General features: G+C 34.8%; 1 protein-coding gene across 1 annotated transcript in view; it reads right to left on the reverse strand.

Annotated features, from left to right (window-relative positions):
* Nucleotides 1-8913: 8913 nt before the first annotated feature.
* The window catches only part of LOC306662213 (vomeronasal type-2 receptor 26-like), a gene marked incomplete at both ends in the record, with an annotated part of 65960 nt that continues 53794 nt past the window's right edge, over nucleotides 8914-21079 (reverse strand). Inside the window, 3 exon segments of the mRNA XM_079141751.1 lie at nucleotides 8914-9273; nucleotides 9277-9399; nucleotides 9403-9833. Coding sequence (XP_078997877.1) covers nucleotides 8914-9273; nucleotides 9277-9399; nucleotides 9403-9833 — 914 coding nt within the window.

Below are 21079 nucleotides of genomic sequence, written 5' to 3' on the forward strand. Positions count from 1 at the left end.
ACTTAGAAATGCTCTGCAACTTCTCTGTCCTTGAGGCCTGGAGACATTATCTTATCATAATAACTTTTATAGTAGTGGACTCTGAGAAGCAAGAAAGTTATGTAATCTGCACATGTGCAAAGCTAACTGTACTATGTAACCTAGGTATAGAATAGATAATAACTACTATGTAACTAAGGTATAGAATAACCTAGGTATGAAATAGAAAATAAAACTAGAGTGACTTTCCCACAGGAGCAACTTCTTGCTCTTCACCATCCTGTGTGCTTTACCTCTTTATTGCTTTCCCCTTAACCCATATAGCTGGACACCAATTAACCTTTATATATGGGGTCCCCAGCAGGGACCCTTCTGGACATATTGACCAGAGAAGGGAATAGCTTACTGCCTGGAAGAGGCTTTGACACACGTCACGCATCTGCTGGTACCATTCCCACTGGTAAGCTATGGGGAATTCCCTGTCTGATGCTCAATGTCATCATCCGGCTGAACTTTCTTATTTACTTCATAAGGCTAAACATACTGTAAGTAATGCTGATCTTGCTGCTTTGCTGTCTGAAATAGATTTTTGCTGTACATGGTATCCAGAGAGTGGGTCCTAGAGAGTGGGTCCTTAAGTTTGGGAAGACATAGGTAAAATATTGCATGAGGAGCAGGGCTCCTATACCTGTGTTACATGCTTGGTATTTGTGTCGAGACACTATCTCAAAAATAGCCTTCACAGAGCCTCCAATTTCTTTGGTAGTCTCTGAGAATGAAGCTTTTTCTCAGCCCTCTCCCTACATTCCTACTTCTCCCCCTTATCTCCCCCAGTCCAGTCTCATTTGTCTGAATGTCTAGACAGGCAGCAGCAGAGGGAGAATCTCAGATGTTGGCTGTCTGCCCCATTAGATTAAACAATGCTAATCAGCCTGAATATGAACAATTGTCTTTTGGTGGGTTTAAAGAATTAAGAAGGACAGTGTTGGAGAGTGAAATTAATAGTAATTTTACTTTTAATATGATAGAGGGGTTGGGAATGAGTTATGCCTTGGTTCCTAGTGATTGGAAAGCATTGGTGAAAATGGTCACTTCTGCCCAAAATGCAGTGTTTTTACAAAAATACTCTGATTTAGCCCATGTTCAAGCCAAGGATAATGCTCAAGGAGATGTTAATATTGATTATGATGACTTGTTTGGCAAGGGGCAAAGAGGGACATTACAACAACAAGCTCAGATGCCCACAGCTGTCATTGCCCAGATTAGAACCTTAGTTTGTACAGCATGGAGGAGGATCCCAGACACTCGGATGCTTCCAAGTCCTTTGCTGTAATTTGGCAAGACTCAGAGGAGCCTTTTATTAATTTTGTTAAAAGGTTGACTAAAGTTATTGAAAGACAAGGAGACAATTTAGAGTCTGTCAATAATCTGATCAAGCAACTGGCCTATGAAAATGCCAACTGAGATTATAAGGAAGTGATGAAACCTATTTACCATAAAGTAAATACTACACTTTCTGATTTACTAAAGGCATGTCAAAATGATGGAACGCAAACTCATAAAATGGCTTTACTTGCTGCTGCTCTAAAGTCCCCTGATAAACTTAGTTACAATTGTACAAAACCTGACCATCTTCAAAAGGACTGTAAGATAAAAAAGGGGGGGGGGGGCAACAAAAAGGGCCCAATCATAAATGTCCAATCTGTCATAAAGGATTTTATTGAGCTAATCATCAATGCAGATCTAAAACAGACATGTTGGGAAACCCAATTACAGGTCACCTCACGACCAAGGACCAAAGGAGGAGGAATCCTTCTCATCTGTAGACAAAGATATCTCCTTCACAGATGTTTCCAGTTCAAATAGAAGCACCTTCCACAAATCCTTTCATGCCACTAGAGGGAGCATGAATAGGTTTGATTAGTACTGAGGATGTTTATATATGTCTCCCTGGGGAAGTTTGAAAATTGGAACCCAAATTCAAGGACCTCTACCTAAAAGTACCTTTGATTTAATTTTGCCCCACTCTCACAGTGCTAAAGAAGGAAAATTTATAATTCCTGGAGTGATTGATTCTGATTATACTGATGTAATATACATTCAAGTGTGGACTCATATGCCCTTAAATCTCCCCAAAGGATCCTCCATAGCTCAATTGTCATTCCTTATGTTACTGCCCAACAACCCCTAAAAGAAAGAGGGAATGCAGGATTTGGTTCCACTATTATTGGAGCATGTTTACCTATTATTTAAAATAGACCAAAATAAACCCTTTGTTTAAATGAGCAGTCAATCACAGGGTTATTGGACACCAGTGCTGATGTTACAGTTATACCTGTCTTAATGTGGCCTCATGCATGGCCCTTACAGAGGACCACCCTGGTTTGGGGCATAGGAGGCAATAATGAACAGGTGTCTAAAAGCTCTCTATGGTTGTAATGTGCCACCCCTTCCAACCCACAAGTTATTACTCATATTCAACCAGACATGATGGCAATTCCATTTCCTATATGGGGCAGAGACATCTTACACAAGTTACAAATGTCTATGGAGTCACCTTTTTATAGGATCTTCTGTGAAATTGACCACCTTACCATTAAAATGGAAGGTCACCACTCCTGCCTGGTAGAACAGTGGACATTGTTTAAGGAGAAGGTGGCAGCCGCAGAGACCCTCATTCAAGAACAGTTACAATTGAGCTATATTGAACCTTCTACCAGCCTGTGGAATACACCCATTTTTATCATAAAGAAGAAATCAGGAAAATGGAGATTATTACAAGATTTAAGAGAGATTAATAAATGTATACAACCTATGTGTCCACATCAGTGTGGATTGCCTAACCCTAATTTAATCCCTCAAGATTTTTCCTTATATGTAATAGACTTAAAAGACTGTTTTTTGGGTTTTTTTTTTTTTTTTTTTTTTTTTTTTACTATTCCTCTCTTTCCCGATTGATCTAGAGAAATTTGCCTTCACAGGTCCTGTTTTCAATCATCATAAGCCTGCTAATAAGTAATCAGTGCAAAGTTCTTCCTCAAGGTATGTTAAATAGCCCCACATTATGTCAACATTTTGTGAATAAGCCTCTTCAGCCTTTCTGACAATTATTCTCATATATTCTTGTTTATCATTATATGGATGATATTTTGATTGCTGGGCCAATACTTACAGAAGATACTTTAGCTAAATTACAACACATTCTATTACAATCTGGACTCCATGTGGCCACAGAAAAAATTTAATGACAACTCCCTATTAACTATTTAGGGAATAAGATACCACAATGTTATTCCATTACTCATATTCCATAATTGACTCTTCCTTCCCAATTTTCCTTAGTTCATTTACAGCAATTTTTAGGACACTTAAATTGGGATCAATCATATATTTCTTTAACTGCTGATATGTTGTTGCCTTTCTTTCAGCTGTTGAAAAAACAACATAATCCCACCAGTTTTTTCCAGTCAACTCCTGCACTGACTGCAGCTCTTCAGTATGTTAATGAGAAGTTATCTACAGTTCTTGTAGACAGACTTCCAACACTGAGTGTTCTTTTATCTCTAATAATCTTTACAGGAGAACCTTATACCTTTGTTGCAGTTGTTGCCATTCATAATCAAACCTTCTATATAATTGAGTGGTTATATTCTCCTCACTTTTCAGAAGAAATGTTCTCCCTTATGCTGATATGTATGTTCAACTGATCTCAGATGGTCGCAATCATATTTTATTTCTTACAGGAATGGATATTCATGTACTTTATTTTACTTATGGAAAAACTTTATATTTACAGTATTTACAGTTTTCTTCATATTATCAGGCTCTCCTAACTGATTTTTTAGTTCCTATTGCTTTCCATGAACCTCCAGATGAATACCTTCCTTGTGTCAAGTCTCTCATGATTCTTTGTTTAGAAAACCCAAAATTTGTACAACTCATAAGGAAATTCAACAAATAGCAGGATATAAAATTAACACTCATACATCAATTGTGTTCCTATATGTTAGGGATGAATCAACTGAAATAGAATTTAAAGAAAAAAAAATCTCAGTCACAATACCTTAAAAAAAAAAAAAAGCTTGGGAATCGATCTAACAGAAGAGGTGAAAGACCTGTAAAATAAAACTACAGAGCACTAAGGAGAGAAATTAAGAAGACTTTAGAAGATGGAAAGATCCCCAATGTTCTTGAATAGAAAGAATTAATATTGGCAAAATGGTCATATTACATTGACATATAGAAGCTATACAGAAGTGCTAGTGCAAAGGTACCATAAACACACATTGGAGAAAATATATCCTCTTCAACAAGTGGTGCTGGTAAAATTGGAAATCCATATGTAGCAGAATGAAATTGAAGCCCTACCTCTCAACCTGTACAAAACTCAAATCAAAGTGGATTGAGGACCTAAGCATTAAATCAGTGACCCTATACCTACTAGGAGAAAATATAGGCTCAACTCTCCATCACGTTAGCTTAAGAAAAAACTTCCTCAACCAGACTCCTAAAGTGTAAGAAGTAAAATAAAGTATCAGTGAAAGGAATGGTATCAAAGTAAAAAGCTTTTTCTCAGCAAAGAACACAATCAAAAATGTGAAAAGAATGGGAGAAAATCTTTTCACCTGCATCACAGGTAGAGCAGTAATAGTCAGGATACATACAAATTTCAAAAAAAATTACACCACAAAAACAATTTAGCCAATCAATAAATAGTAGAAGGAACTGAGCAAGAATTTCACAGAGGGAAAACTATAAATGGTCAAAAAAATATTGAAAAATGTTCAATATCTGTAGTGATTAGACAAATGTAAATTAAAATCACACTGAAATTGCACCTCATCCGGTCAGAATGGCAATAATCAAGAATACAAGTAACAGTAAATGTTGGCAAGGATGTGGGGAAAAAGGTACATTTGTATATTGCTGGTGGAGCTGCAAATTGGTCTGCAATTCTGGAAAGCAATATGGAGATTCCTCAGAAAACTTTGAATGGAACCACCATTTGAGCCAGTTATCCTCCTCCTCAGCATATACTCAAAGGACTTAAAATACTAGCATACTCAAGTGATGGGGCCACATCAATGTTCAATTCACAATAGCTAAGCTATGGAACCAACCTAGTTGCCCTTCAACAGATGAATGGATAAAAAAAAATGATATATATATAAAACTCTCTACATGCTGGTTCCCTTGTACAAATCTGTTTCAGATTGTGAAAAATGTCTTGCGTTCCAGCACAAAATAATAAAGATAGGCAAGGCTTGCCCTGTACCTTTCCTCTCTCAGACTTGGAATTAGTCTATCCAAAAGAGGATCTCATTGGCCTTAAAGAGAAATGGTGCATAAAAGCAACTATGTAGGCCCTGTCACATTCCAAGCAGGATATCACTGGTCTTTCTTCTTTAGAAGGAAGAGCTTTTATGTTAGTTACTATTTTGTTTTATTTTTTATTATTTTTGTTTTTACAGACTGCATTTTGATTCATTGTACACAAATGGGGTACAACTTTTGTTTCTATGGTTGTACATGATATAGATTCATACCATTTATGTTTTCATACATGTACATAGGGTAATGATATCTGTCTTATTCCACCATCTTTCATACCCCCCTCTCCCCCACCTCATTTCCCTCTATGTAATCTAAAGTTCCTCCATTCTCCTCTTACCCTGACTCCCCCATACCCATTATGTATAATCTTCCACTTATCAGGGAAAATATTTGGCCTTTGGTCTTTTGGGATTGGCTTATATCACGTAGCATGATATTCCCCAATATCATCCATTTATCTGCAAATGCCATAATATTAGTCTTCTTTATGGTTGAATAATATTCCATTATATATATAATAATATTCCATTATATATATAATTATATATATACATACATATATGTATGCACATACATATATATATATATACATACATACATATATATATAAACAGTTTCTTATTCCATTCATCTATTGAAGGGCATCTAGATTGGTTCCACAATCTAGTTATTGTGAATTGAACTGCTATAAACATTGACATGGCTGTGTTACTGTAGTATGCTAATTTTAAGTCCTTTGGGTATAAACTGAGGAGTGGGATAACTGGGTCAAAAGGTAGGTCCATTCCAAGTTTTCTGAGGAATCTCCATACTGCTTTCCAGAGTGGTTGCACCAATTTGCAACTCCACCAGCAATTTGCTTCCCCACATCCACATCAACACCTGTTATTGCTTGTGTTCTTGATAATAGCCATTCTAACAGGAGTACGATGAAATCTTAGAGTTGTTTTAATTTGCATTTCTCTAATTACTGGAGAAGTTGAACACTTTTTCATATATTCGTTAATCTCCTATAGATCTTCTTCTGTAAATTGTCCAGTTCCTTGGCCCATTTATTGATTGGGTTCTTTGTATTTTTGATGTAAAGTTTTGTAAGTGCTTTATAAATTTTGGAGAATAATGCTCTATCTGAAGTGCACGTGGTAAAGATGTTCTCCCAGTCTGTAGGCTCTTTTCACATTATTGATTGTATCCTTTACTGAAAAAGAGGTTTTAGTTTTAATCCATCCCATGTATTGATTCTTGCTTTGATTTCTTGTGCTTTAGGAGTCTTGCTAAGGAACTTTGATCCTAAGCCAAAACAGTGAAGATTCTTAAGAAAAAGTAGGCCCCAAATCTTCATCATGCTGGCTTAGGCCAGTCTTCCTTAACAAGACTCCCAAAGTGCAAGAAATCAAGCAGAGATCCTGCACCAAATATATTAGTTACTCTTAAGGGCTTCATTATTTAATCATGGTGTTTTTGCAAATATGAATCTTCCATATTCTTATATGTCCTTAATAAATTATTATTGTGTGTAAATATTTATAATGTAGACCCTATATTTCCAATTATATTTACTCATAGATGTAATCTGAAGCTTGAGCTATATAAAAATTCTCCTCTGGCTTATTCTTGTACTTAATAGGATTTTATTAAATATATTTATCTTATCTATTTGAACTTCATGCTGCTGTTTAACATAAAGGAATTTCCAAATGAATAAGTTATCCATTTTCCTTTATTTAAAACTACAGTTCGAGATGGCAATTTTATATTTTTATAGATTCATTTCTGAATTTTTCTTTTTGCCATTGATCTGTGTATGTAGCACTGTCATATTTTTCCAGGTTTATTGAGGTACAATAGACAAGTAAATATTTTATATATTCAAGGTGTATAATGTAATGTTTGAATAACATATACATGGTGAAGTAATTATCACATAAATCTAGTCAGCTATCATCATCATATAGAGTTTGCATATGTGTGTAAGAAAGAATTGTGTGAATAAACATCTACTTTTATCAAATTTCAAATATATAATGTTATGTGTATTCAACATGATGTACATTAGATATCCAAAACTTATTCATTTCCTTACTGAAATGTTATACTGTTTAGTAACATGTACACTTTCAGCCTCAACATCTGATAACTACCTTATGCTTTTTTCTATTACATCAACACTGAGATTTTTCACAGAATATCATGCAACACTCTTTTTCTCTACAATGTTTTAAATACAGAGGCTTTGTAATGTGCTTTAATATCTGGAAGGATTATTCCCTGTTCATGCTACTTCTTAGGATGTGCCTAATATTGCAGCCAGACAGTCTTCTGCAATACGAATTTTAGAATCAACTTGTTTTTTTCTCAAGGAAAGAATACTCTTGCTTTCTGTGTTAAGATTACACTAAGTTTCTCTGTTAACTTGAAGAAAATGACATATACAACAAGGGTTATCATTCTATTAGTGGCTACTTTCTGAAGTGTGCTAAAGTTTTTCACATATTGGTTTCTCACATAATTTTTTATGCCTTTTCTCCAGGAATTGTATATGTCACAATATCACTATATCACACTTTATTTGAGGCTCTGGAAACCAACCTGAGGAGCTTGGCTTTGTATGACTCCCCATAACAAACTGGTAAAAGTGTATAAAAAAAAGTCTATGCCAGGACAAATAAATACCTGAAAAAATGCATGTCCCAGGAAGAATTATTCTATAGCTCTAGAATTCCTTTCAATTACAACTGTTATCTTACATTCAAAGATTGAAACCTCATCTCTTGACCCACTTCTAAGTTCTGACACATTTCACTGCTCGAAAATATAAATTAATAAGTTATAAGTGATATCAAGTATTAATAGGGGAAAACGTAAAAGAGAAAATATTTGAAAGTCCTGACTATAGAGAAAACAGCAATCTTCCATAAAGTTTCCTCTCACTAAAACAAGCTTCTCCACTGATGTGTTAAGAGTCCTCAGTGATAAAGCACTGTTTCCTGAGATTCTCCTTTAGTTTCCAATAGGGATTTGCCAAAGCTTAAGCCTATGATGTTTCACCTAAGTATATGAAAGAATACAAGACACAATTCAGATAGTCCAAAAGTCAATTTTCACATTGTTTTATTTTTTATGAGAAGGCTAATGAGAAGCAGATATCACTGTTTCCACCACCAGGTATTAAAAATCCTTAAAAATTAATTATTATTTAAAGAAGTAGAATAAAACCAGCATAAAGAAGCTTATTTTACACCACCAATTATGTTTTCATATGGATGACTTTAATTAATTCTCAACTAAATGCTCTGTAAGATCTTCTATGCTTGTTTAATCACAAGAAAAGTGTGATTCAAAGAAGAGTTTAGGAGACATTAAACATCACAGTCACTCATCAGGGTGCTGAATTTAAACATTTGTCTATTTGACCCCATAGCATTGTTCACCATAACTTGCTGCCTCCAATGATAACTGGGACTCTTGAATAAAAAAAAAAAAAAAAAATAGAAAAAGCAATAGCCATTGTTTGAACAAAATACATTTATTTTGTGCCACACTTTAGAATCTTAATTTCCACACTATAGTTTATTTCATGTCAATCATGTCATCTGAACATTAATTTCTTTGCCTCATGGAAGGACCTTGTTTTAAGTAGTTTTTCCTTGGATTGTCATCTGCTCTCAGTAAGATCACATAGCACTTGGGAAGAAATATACAACACAACAAACCAGCACCAGAAGTCAAGATTGAAAAAATTTCCAAAGCTACCATGTTTTTGCCCTTGGTGCTCAAATAGGTAGGTATGAAACAAATCCACACACTACAGAAGACCAGCATGCTGAATGTGATCAGTTTTGCCTCATTAAATCTGTCTGGTAACCTCCTGGCCAGAAAAGCACTAATCAAGCTGAGAAGTGCCAGAAACCCCAAGTAACCCAGTACACAGTAGAAGGCAGCCGGGGAGCCTTCATTACACTAAAGGATGATTTGACCAAACTCTGACTGAGTGTCCATGTCAGGGAAAGGGAGAGAAGTTCCCAGCCAGATTGTGCAAATGCACACTTGAATGAGGGAGCCAGTGACGACTATGGCATTGGAGAATCAGGTCACCATCCACATTTGAAATATGCCTCCTGGTTTGACAGCTTTGAAGGCCACAACCACAATGAAGGTCTTTGCCAAAATAGCAGAAACAGCTACAGAAAATACAGCTCCAAAGAACGTTTGTCTCAGAATACAGGAGACTGGGCTAGGTTGACCAATAAACATCAAGGAGCAAAAGAAGCAGAGCATCAAGGAAACAAGGAGGAGGTAACTGAGGTTTCTGTTATTTGCCCTGACGATGGGTGTGTCTCGATATTCAATAAATAGTTTTAAAATCAGAGCAGTGAGGACAGATAAACCAAGGGCTATGGAGACCAAAAGAGCTCCTAGAGGGTCTTCATGAGACAAAAATGTCATAATTTGGGGGAGACACTGACTTCTCTGCTTATTTGGATACTGGTCTTCAGGACACTGGATGCATTGATCCATGTCTGAAAGGAATACAGATGGATTTATGATGTTCCAGCAGTCATTTCCCAATATATGTTTAAAAATTACATTTTATAAAAGAATTAGACTTGGATTCTAAAGGAAATGTTCCCAGTTACATTCATTGGACTGTAACATTAAAAAATAGATCAATAAATACTTTACTACATGAATTAGAAATCATCCATTACACATTTGGATCCATAAAATATATAGAAAATTAGTTGAATTGAACAATTCAAGAATGTTGAATTTGATATTGCAGGAAAACCACATAGTCTATGAAAAATGTATTTGATTTTATTTAAAAGGTAGAGATGACACATTCTCAGGCTCTATGTTTTAATTTTGGGAGGTCCAGAAAATAAATGTTTCCAACATTTATTTACTATTTATTAGAAATTGTGATAAATTATACTTTTAAGTTATACTGTGATTTTAATAAAAACTATTACAAAGAATGTATCATTATTTTAGTATGTGCAATACAATGTAAAGATGCAAGGAATACATTTTTGAGGTTTTCTTTCATACTGTGAAATATATTTACTTTGGTGGATATATTTCATTTGGTAAATATACACTACAAATTGCAATTTAGATTAGAGTCCTATTAAAATGCAAAATTATTTTGCAGCTAATTTTGAGGTACATTTATGATATAAATTTGCATTTTTCAAGATTGTTTTTACAAATTAATAATTTTCTTCACAAGATTTTTTTCACTTAAAAGTCTATGTGGCAAAAACTTTGAAGAAATTTCAGTGAAACACAATGAAATTTCACAGCTTATCCAATAAGTTTTGACATCACACACTGTTAAAAACACTTGCATAAGACTCATTTTTTAATTAGAAAAAAATATATATATTGAACAGTGGATTTACACCTCACAAAATTTTTACTGAAAATAGTGAAAATATATTAAACATTTCTATGCTGTAGATCACTCTTAGAAATGCTTGATGTAAACCACAATAATTTGAATCCAAACTATTGAAGGAAGAGGAAAGTATTTAGGAATACTCTTCAGAGATAGAAAAACTATTTTAGCATTTTTTTTTAAAAGACAACTCAGTTAAACAAAATGGAGAAAAAATAGTCATGCGTTACTTCTAATTAGCTAAAATGGGAGTCCTGGTGAATGGATGAGGCAACAATTCACTGATGAATCAATGATGAGGAAGAGAATAGGAAAGAAAAAGATGTACATTATGTCAGAAGAAAATCAGGTTATAAAATTTTGATATGTGCTATATCTCTAGACTGATTATAGTTAAGTGGATCTGAGGAAAAAAAATAAACTGAAAATTTAGAAATCATCAGACTGCAGAAGGTGATTGAAACCTAGAAATTAATGAGCTATCCCAGCATAAGCTGATGTTTTTTCTTTTTCTTTCTTTTATTTATTTTTTTTTTTTGTAGTGCTGGGGATTGAACCCAGGGGCTTAGTGCTTTTGAGGCAAGCACTCTACCAACTGAGCTATATCTCCAGCCCTTAAGCTGAAATTTTTTTAAAGAAATTATATTAAAAAAGAATGAAGAGTGAAATTCTTTAGAATCCACTAATATTAATGGGATTAAAAGTTTAATGTGATAGCTCCCATTTGTTTCTCTCTTAAATCAGGTATTAAGAACATGGAGGAAGAAAAACCAATAATATATAACATTTAAATATTATGAGTTATCTGAGTTAAGGCACTACATCTAATACCTCTTGTAATCCCTCAAGCATGCTGAAAATGCATATTACAGTGACACAGTCACATCCATGTTTATAGCAGCTCAATTCACAATAGCTAAAGTATGGAACCAACCTAGGTGCCCTTCAACAGATGAATGGATAAATAAAATATGGTATGTATACACAATGGAATATTACTCAGCCTTAAAGAAGAATGAAATTGTAGCATTTGCCAGTAAATGGATGGAGCTGGAGAATATCATGCTAAGCAAAATAAACCAATCCCTAAGAATCAAAGGCTTACTGTTTTCTCTAATAGGTGGATTCTAATTCACAATACAGGAGCACCTAGGGTACAATAGAGGTACTTTGGATTAAAGAGAGGGAGAGAAGGGAGGGGAGGGGGTGTGAGAGTAGGAAGGATAATAGAATGAATCCAACATTATGAATGTGTGTGCACATATGATTCACAACTGGTATAATCCTACATCATGTACAACCAGAAGAATGAGAAGTTATACTCCATTTACATATCATGGATCAAAAAATGCATTCTATTGTCATGTATAACTAATTAGAACAAAGTTTTAGGAAGTGCTGAAATTATATCTTTTTTTTTAAATTATATCTTGATGAAATTAGATTATTTTAAAAATTGATGAATTTGATGCTTGAGAAATCTTAGAACTAGAAAATGGTTTTGATAAAAAAGATCAGAAGGATGACTACATGAAAAATATTTCTTCCTGGGTCTACTGACCTCAGGAATGAAAGAGAACATTGGGTTTCCTTGCTTTTCCTCAAAAGAATCTAAATTCTCATGCATATAACCAAGTTATTAAAAACCCTTCCATAAAATTTGGTACAGCAAAATTATAGAACTAGACTTTCACTTTCATACTCACTTTTCTGGTAATAAATTTTCCCTTTTGAACAACTCCAATTTTTCCCTACACATATCAATACAGTTGTGCAATCTGTCTTAGACCACCACTATTCATGTCTTTACTAGAGACCCAATCTAAATGTGTACACAGGTAATCCTAAAAATGATGCAGGTAATATTGCAATAACTTCTGTAGTGGACAACTGGTCCATTCATCACTCCATGATATAAAAAATTCTGTCAATGTTTTAACTGTTTTGAAAATTAAGTTCTCCACCCATTCTATTTTGTTCATAGAGCCTATTATCTGAGCAGGGATAAATCAGTTCAACTTTTTTGCAAATTTAAAAACTCATTTGGCTAAATATCAAAGAAATTATTTAACATAGCTTTATTAGAAATAAAACAAAAGTTTTATTTTAATTTCATTTGATTCTGACTCTCAACTAGCTCAGGTCCAATAATTAGTATTAATTAGTATTCTCAAATCTCCGTCCCGGGCAGTAGACATGGAGATGTGCCACCCAGATAGCCCTTCAAAGAATCATTGGTATCCCACCTGATGGAAGTGCTGTCAGTACTCTGTCAGGTCTTCAGTTTGTGCCTTAAATACAGAATTAGTTTATTGGTAACCCTCCAACTACCTGGGACATGGGATTCCTGATTAAAATGGGGCTATAAAACTCCAGACGTTTTGGCCCATTACCAGACTTAATCTAATGCCATATATGCAGCCAAGTACCCCCACAGGCTTGGCAGAGATTTGTTTGGGAAGGAATCACTCTTTCAATACTAGTGGATCCCTAATAAATATCCTAATAAAGCCTAATTCTGGGTCAGCATCTGCTTTCAAAAACCTCAGCCTACTGCGATGTGATTCATTGATCAAATTCAGCCAGGTTCCAGGTATGGTCCCTGGGCAGGCTCTGGGGAACAGGATGGCAACCATATGTTGGGAATATAAGGCCACCTGTGGCTAGCCAACCTTAGAAGAAGGGAACTGCTTCTGCATATGAGAGCCAACACCCAACTTTTTGGTTCTGACCTATTTCACATAGCATGATGTTCTCCAGTACACTGAGATTTCATCTCACGCCAGCTAGAGTATCAATCATCAAACACAAATAACAAGACTCACTGGTAAGAATATAGGGGAAATGTACACTTATACATTGGTAGTGAGACTGTAAATTAGTACAACTACTTTTGAAAGCAATATGGACATTCCTCAAAATACAATGAATGGAACCACCATAGGACCCAGCTACCCTACTCCTTGTTATTTATGTGACAGAAATAAAATCAGCATACTTTAGTGATAAATACATACCAATGCTTATAATAGCACAAGAGGTGAAATAGCCAAGATGAAACCAGACCAGTTGTCCATCAAGACATAAATAGATAAAGAAAATGTGCCATATATACATAGTGGAGTTCTATTCAACCATACAGAATAAAATAATTAGGTCTTTAGACAATTTTTTATTGCAAAATGGCCTATTCTGAAAGGGTCTGGTGATTTAATACAACTGTTTCATAAGTTTATTAACTTGTGATTGGCTTATAGGCAAATTCTTATGGCTGCAATTATGATTTATCTACTAGGGTAGGGAATTCCACTTCATAACCATAGCCCCTGCTGTGCTCACCAGATGGGCGTCTATTAATAAAATGAACAAAATTTATCTGCAATTGGTTTATTTGGAATTCATGCCTTTTAGTTTTGTTTGTTTTGGTTGGTTGATTGAATTTTTTACTCTCTAGTGAATTCAATTTTGGGGTTCTGCACCTTACTTTATATGTTTTTATTATGTCTTTCAATTTTCTTTATCTGAACTATTATTTGTTTTAGGACTGTTGTTTGTTGGTTTTTCTGTCTCTGTGAAAGAAACTTACTATTCAAGCCTTGCTATCCTTAGTCTTTAAGTTGTATATTTGCTACCTGGCCTCAACTTGGTAATTGCCAATTTAAATTTAACAGATTATTTTCAATATCTGTCAAAGTCTGACTTTTTAAAACCAGCAAGTGATAAATCTAAGTGTTAAAATTCAATAAAATGTTCTTGTTTACGCCTACGTGTTTATGTGCTTGAATGTCTCTATGAACTAACAGTGGTGACTTATATTTCATAAAATACACTTAACTGGAGTTAAAAATGTGTTTTTATGGTATTGCTCATAGAATAAATCAAGTAGTTTTCATTTATGGTTAAATATTTTCTGAATGAAGTGCCTACGTTTTATTCTTCTAAACAACAAGATACTTACCTGCTTTCTTAAAATGTCAAATAGATTTTTCTGTATGTCTCATGCCAAAAGCCTTGTGATGTTTAAATTATAGAAAACAAAAAGTAACTTTTTAAAAAGTAGTTGTGCAATGCTTTTACCAAAGCTTACCAAAGAACTAGCCTAGAGAACAAAGGTGTTTTGGTTCCATCAAGATAATAGTTTTTTCTGATAATTTTACTATATTTTTATTGCCTAAAAGAAAATTAAGTTCTACTGGAGTTAAGATTTATCCAAATCTTCATTTGTTCTAATGTTTCCTTTCAGTTTATAACTCTAGTTCAATAAACAAACGCTTTTACAATAATGTCATATGTTTTATTGATATAAAAACTCCAAAGCTTGTGTAAATTCTGACAGTCTGAATATGATGCTGTAAATTGAGATTGTTTTAACATATTGTAGAGGAAACAACTGTTTTGCTACGGTACTTAGTTATTTAAATAATAATACCTTATCTATTGTTTGTAGTCATTGTAGATAATGTGAACTATATCTATGTCACTAATAAAGGGAAATCCTACTTTATTTTCCTCCATTTCAAAACAAAGTTAAAGATTTTAACAAAGAATAGGTATAAAGACTAGCTATTTTATAAAAGACTATCTCTCAGTTCTACTGTCTGTATTGTGACTTTAAAAACTACATTTATGTATCTATGTTTATTCTTATTTAATAAAATGATATTAATTCTTATAACCTGGTTTCAAGATTTTTACAGACTATAAAATGTATCTAAATTCTAAAGATGCTACGCAGTGTAAATTAAACTTTCTACACAGATGCTGATTAACTTTGATTTTCATAAGAAGGAGTTTAGCTGACAGAAACTCTCTAAAGCAAAACTGACAGGATTGCTTTTAATAGAAAAGTTGGTTTTCTATGGAAAAGATGACAGAACTCAAGAGATTGTGTTTACTATTTCAAATCTTTTAGACATACCGTATGGCTACCGGTTGCTCTTATTTTGAAATACAAATCTTTCAAAAAATCTTGTTACTTAGAATTGAATAAAATATGGGGTCTTCTGATGTTAACTCCACTGCTATAGCCCCTTAATGTGGGCTAATTCACACCAAAGAATGAGACAATACTCCCTCAATGTGGAAGTCAAGACATTTGGAAAATTATTGGCAGTGATTTTAGAGGAAGTCATTCAGAAACATGAGGGAAACTTACAAGGACTTACTTGTCTATTTTCTCCTCTCCTTGTCTCTCCTGCTCCAAAGGAGGGCAAAAAAATACACATACACACACACATATATGGTTGGGAGTTGACGGAAAAAGAGTTCTTATGCAAACTAATGTATTCCTTCTCCTACAAAAAGCTTTTAAATTTTTCAGTTTGCCTCCTTCAGGAATAGGCATCTGATCTTTCTTGTTTGAGTTCTGCACACAGGTCCAACAATGGACCACCAGCCAGGTGACATGGAAACACTGATTTCCTCAGTATTGAGAAGATAACTGAACAGGGGTAATCTGAAACATGCTCGATTTGACCACCTGCTCTGAACTTAAAAATAACTTCCTAAGGCAGAGATTGATGGGTGAACCACTGTAAATTCTAATTGTTTGGATACCAAGAAAGCTGAGAACAGAGATTGCCCCCTGTCCAGCCTGTGTAGCACAGGCAAATTATATCTGCATTTTTCCCCATTTTTCTAACACTTCAGGCTAACTAAATCTGCATATGGATATCAACTGGCTTTTGTTTCTATTAACTATAACTGCTTCTGTGTGACTGAGGGAATGCAGTCTAGTTGTGATACCGCCGTTTACCGGTGCCGAGTTCTGCTCCTTCTAATGTTGAAGATTGAACACTAGAGAAGCACGCCAAGGCAAGCATGTTAAGCAGGTTTTATTTAAAGCTAATAATACAGACTTCTCCCGGCAGGGAGAAGGGGGCCATGGCTGATGTTCTCAAGTCCCAAGAAGTGAGCGCACCCTACATCTTTTATAGGTTAAATTCTCTTTTGTTCTCCAGTTCTCTCTCCCCCTTATCTCTCCTTCCTGCCTACGTGACTAGGCTTGGTTTTGCATTAAGTGAGAAGCCATGGGCAGGGGGAGGGCCAGGGTGATTCAGGCAGGCAAGGGCCCAGGGGGCATTAATTAGCAGCTCCATGCTTGCAGTCCTTGATAAAGGCAGGTAAATTTGGTAATCAATGGGTTCCAGAGATCCTTGACATTCCATTCTTCCAGGGGCAGTCTCCAACTTCCAGAGGCAGATGATTTTATGGCCATTTCCTCGATTTGACCTGATCCCCTATTTCTACACTAACTACCTGTTCCCAATTCTGGCTTCATTCCCCCCTCTATCTTAGGAACTCCATGCTGCTGGGGAAGGAGGTCGATGACCGCTCTGACTTCTTCGAGCTGGAAGTGGGTGGCGTGGGGCAAGCAGCTTGGAGTTCCTTTTCTAAAAATCGGGTCAATCGAGGGGTCCCAGGAAGAAGCCTGGTTGGGGAAGAGCAGGTTGTAAAGTCATCTGGGGGTGGGTGCTTCTATGATAGAAGAACAAAAAGACATGAGTACTGAAATGAGATTAGTACAAAGTAAATGTTGCAGCATCTGAAACATGCCACTGAGTATCATGAAAATGACAGAAGTCAATCTCTCACCAGGAGGTGGAAGAACTGAGAAATTGTTCCCATAACTAGGCCTAGCAAAGGCTGGAGAGGACAAGGCCTTTATTTGGGGACTTTAACATTGTCCAGATTATCAGGAATGTAAACACAACATTTAACTCTTAATGTCATTGATGTCCTCAGAAAATATAGTTAAGCTACTTAATGTCACCTGATTTTGTAAAATATCCCTTTATTGGTATAACCTGTGTTTAGTAGAGATCTCTATACTTCTGTTACTTAGGGCTAGATAATCATACCTGTGTAGCTTAGGAAGGTCTTAAACTGACTAAAACTTCTGACTCTGGCGGTTTCTCTTGATAGTTATCAGGCACATTTGCTGAAGAATCTTTCATTTGTAGCTTCCAGTCTTTATTCTAGTGGGCTAGTACAAGTGTACATCTTAAGTTACATTTAACTATTATTTCCTTTAAATGCCCAAGAATGGCTATATTTTGGTTTTAACTGTTTTGCTGGGTATCTAAGATCAAGCTGGTCAAATTGACCTGGTTCCTGTCTTGTTAAAGAGTCAGCTGAGTTCCCACAGGGGTCACTCGTACAGAACTGAAGAGCGGCTTCCTGGTTCCACCAGTGACTTTGGTTAGGCAGGGTCTCTTGATGAGGTGACTTCCTTTAGAAGCATTAAGGGATGTTTCCCCTTTTCCATGACCCTCCTCTGCAGCAGATACACTGGGTGATTTTTCATCCTCTAGTCTCAACAATCTCCTTGATCAGGAGGTTGTGTGACCCAGACTTGCAACGCTCCTTAGAGAAGTTCTCTTATTCCCTGGGTTCAGGCTGACGTTGAGGGCAAGACCCAAATATGGACTTTTCTTGACCTCTGTATTTAACTCCAATTTCTAAGTTTGATCTTAATTATCCAGCAAGCCAGTCTCACCAGTCATAAAGTAAGAGTACTGGGCTTCAACTTCAGTGTCTATAACTTTACAGTTATTTACCCTTTTATCTAACTGGAGTCTGTATTAGTACTAGAAGTTACCACTATCTGTTCTATAGGTGATGGCTTATTATCACAAGTTACCTAGGTTGTGTGTTCCTGAAGCAGCTACTTCTGCAAAACATCAACAGGTAACAGTTTTACTAAATGAAATTAGCAAGAGTAAAAATATATCTTGTTTGTATAATAGCTATTTTGAGTTTTGACTGAGGACCACATTATATCCCCTATTTGAGATCACAGTACTTTTACAACAAAAACCAATCTTTTGACTATAACTTTAAATAAGCTGAAGTCTGGCTTATTTTGGAGCTATCCTACACACAGTGAGGTGGGAGGCAGAGCCTTATCTCAGGTAAGGTGTGGCTCTTTACAGATCTTAAATGTTCTAATTCTGATGTTGATCTTTGCTTCTTTCTTAAATGTCATTTTAAGAAGTTTACACATATTGTTTCCTGAGTCTATATGAACACTAGTTAAAACAATTTAACATTATATCTAAAACATGAATTAAAGAAAGCCTGAGAGCTTTTAACTTTCCTTTTGTGTGAATAAGTGGCAAAATGTTTTCATGTTTTACAATATTAACCTTTAAACAAATCAGACTCTAATGTTTAGAAATACATTTACATTTGAAATTCTTTATCTCAGTGTAAAAAGTAACAAATTTTACACATACCCTATTGATATCAGGTCCTATAATAGAACATTAAATGATAGAAATTAATTCCCAATAAAATTTACTCTTTATAAGTTTAAAATTACCATTACAGACAAGTTTAATCTGGAGAATAGCAGCTTTATAAAATTCCCTGCTTTAAAAACTTGTGTACCTGAAAAATATGAACACATTTAATATACAACTAGTGACCATTTCACAATTACCTTGACATTTTTATCTTACCAAATTTAGTTTTTAAAGAAAAATGTAGACTCTGTAACATAGTACAATACTCTATAACAGTTGTTTAACCATAATTGTATACACTCCAATTTTCAAGACTAATTGTTCTAAAGAATAAAACTTAATAGACACAAAGTTAAGAGTAAATTAGTGTTTCTAAGAAATCCTTGTCATTTTACCATATAGATTAAGCTTTGGTTTATATCAGAACATTAGTATTTTACCTTAGGAAAAAACTTACATAGCTTTAGGTGTCTCACACACATACAACCAACTTAGTTACCGCAATCTTGTTTAGACTTGCCCTTTACTTACACACAGACCTTCTTAGCACTTACTTAGACCCTCATGTATTTCATTACACAAGCACTTTCTTACCCAGAAACATTTCCTTTTTCCTTTTACTAAATATATTTCCATACCCAGAACCTTTTATTTTCTCTTTCCTATTTGTAGACCCCTTTTTGTTCACATTCTGAAACAACTCTTAAATGAAATTTCTGAATTTAGATAAATTACTCTATTTTAATAAGATTAAATATTCTGTTGTTTATAGTACTCTAATTGAAACACAGTTGAAACTTTTGGGACCCTTTGTATATAGAATTGCACTTGTTAGGACATAACTTAGTAACCTTGTTTTTAGTTTAGTGATGACACAAAGCAAGTTTAAACCCTTTTATTTACCAACCTATGAAAATACCAATAATGTTTAAGTATGATACCCCATGGAATTTAAGGAGTTAAAAGTACTCGATGTTATTTAACAATTAGCATTTTAACTTTGTAAATTAATCAGATGTCTCTACAAACACATTTGAGTAATCCCATACAGGTTAACTCTAATTCACTTATTCTGTAAAAACCAAGATATCAGACAAGTGTCCTGAAGAGTATTTGCTGTCTCTTCCCTGTTGAAGAAAAGTCCTAGAAACAATTGATATTAGACACTTTATTAACATCAATATTTTATTAGCTTGACCACCTAGAGACTTGCAAGTTATTTTCAAAGACATTTTACTTTTATTATTTTACCCAATTTGAACCTTTTTAAATCACGTGAATTGAGAGTATCTGGATCCATTTTTTTAATTTTAATTTTAGGAGTGCTCAGTTTTGATACAGACAAAACATGACATCAGACAGCACAACATACAAATAACACAAAATTAAAGGCCTTGTAACTTTATAGGTGAATCTCCATTGCAATGTAACAGATGTTCAAAAACTAGTTGAATAAAAAAAAATAGAACTGATCAAAAAAAATCATGAGCTCAAAAAAAAACATAATTAAAAAAAACAAGAGTCCTGGAAAAATGATACGGCCGTTAATTACTTTAGTGAAGTACCATAAAATTTACTTTTGCTGGAGTTTAGATAAGGCTCTTTTTACCTTTTCTTTCCCTGGATTTGAGACCGGTCTCCTACTGAGCCTTTAGGTTTCCTTTATTCACATTTCAATGTAAGCCTTGACTGAGATCTGGAAGGATCTAACAGGTTTTAACACAAACTTTGTGCCTAGGGCATTTTAGCCATCTCATCAGGACAGGTTGGATGTCAAAGAAAATTATGAGAACTTATTTTCCATTACTTTTGAGAATGAAGCTACTTTGCTAAGTTCTTCACTGAGATATGCCATTGGTTACTGAGCTGTCTATGGCTGCTTATCCAGGATTTATTTTCCCTTTTGTGACTAACAAGTTAAATCTTGTTTCATAGGTAAGCTGAGGACAGGAGCTAGAAGTAAGTCCCCTTCTTGATATTCCTGGGGCAGAATATTGTCCTATGGTGGCTATTTCCTGTAGTATTGAACCTGTTGATGACATAATTAAGCTTTATTTTTTTGAGATCTTATAATTCCTATTAGCTAAGAAGTTTAGGATGTCTGTAATGGCCTTTTGAT

Source organism: Sciurus vulgaris (genome assembly GCF_902686455.1).
Source record: "Sciurus vulgaris genome assembly, chromosome: 5".
Lineage (NCBI taxonomy): Eukaryota > Metazoa > Chordata > Mammalia > Rodentia > Sciuridae > Sciurus > Sciurus vulgaris.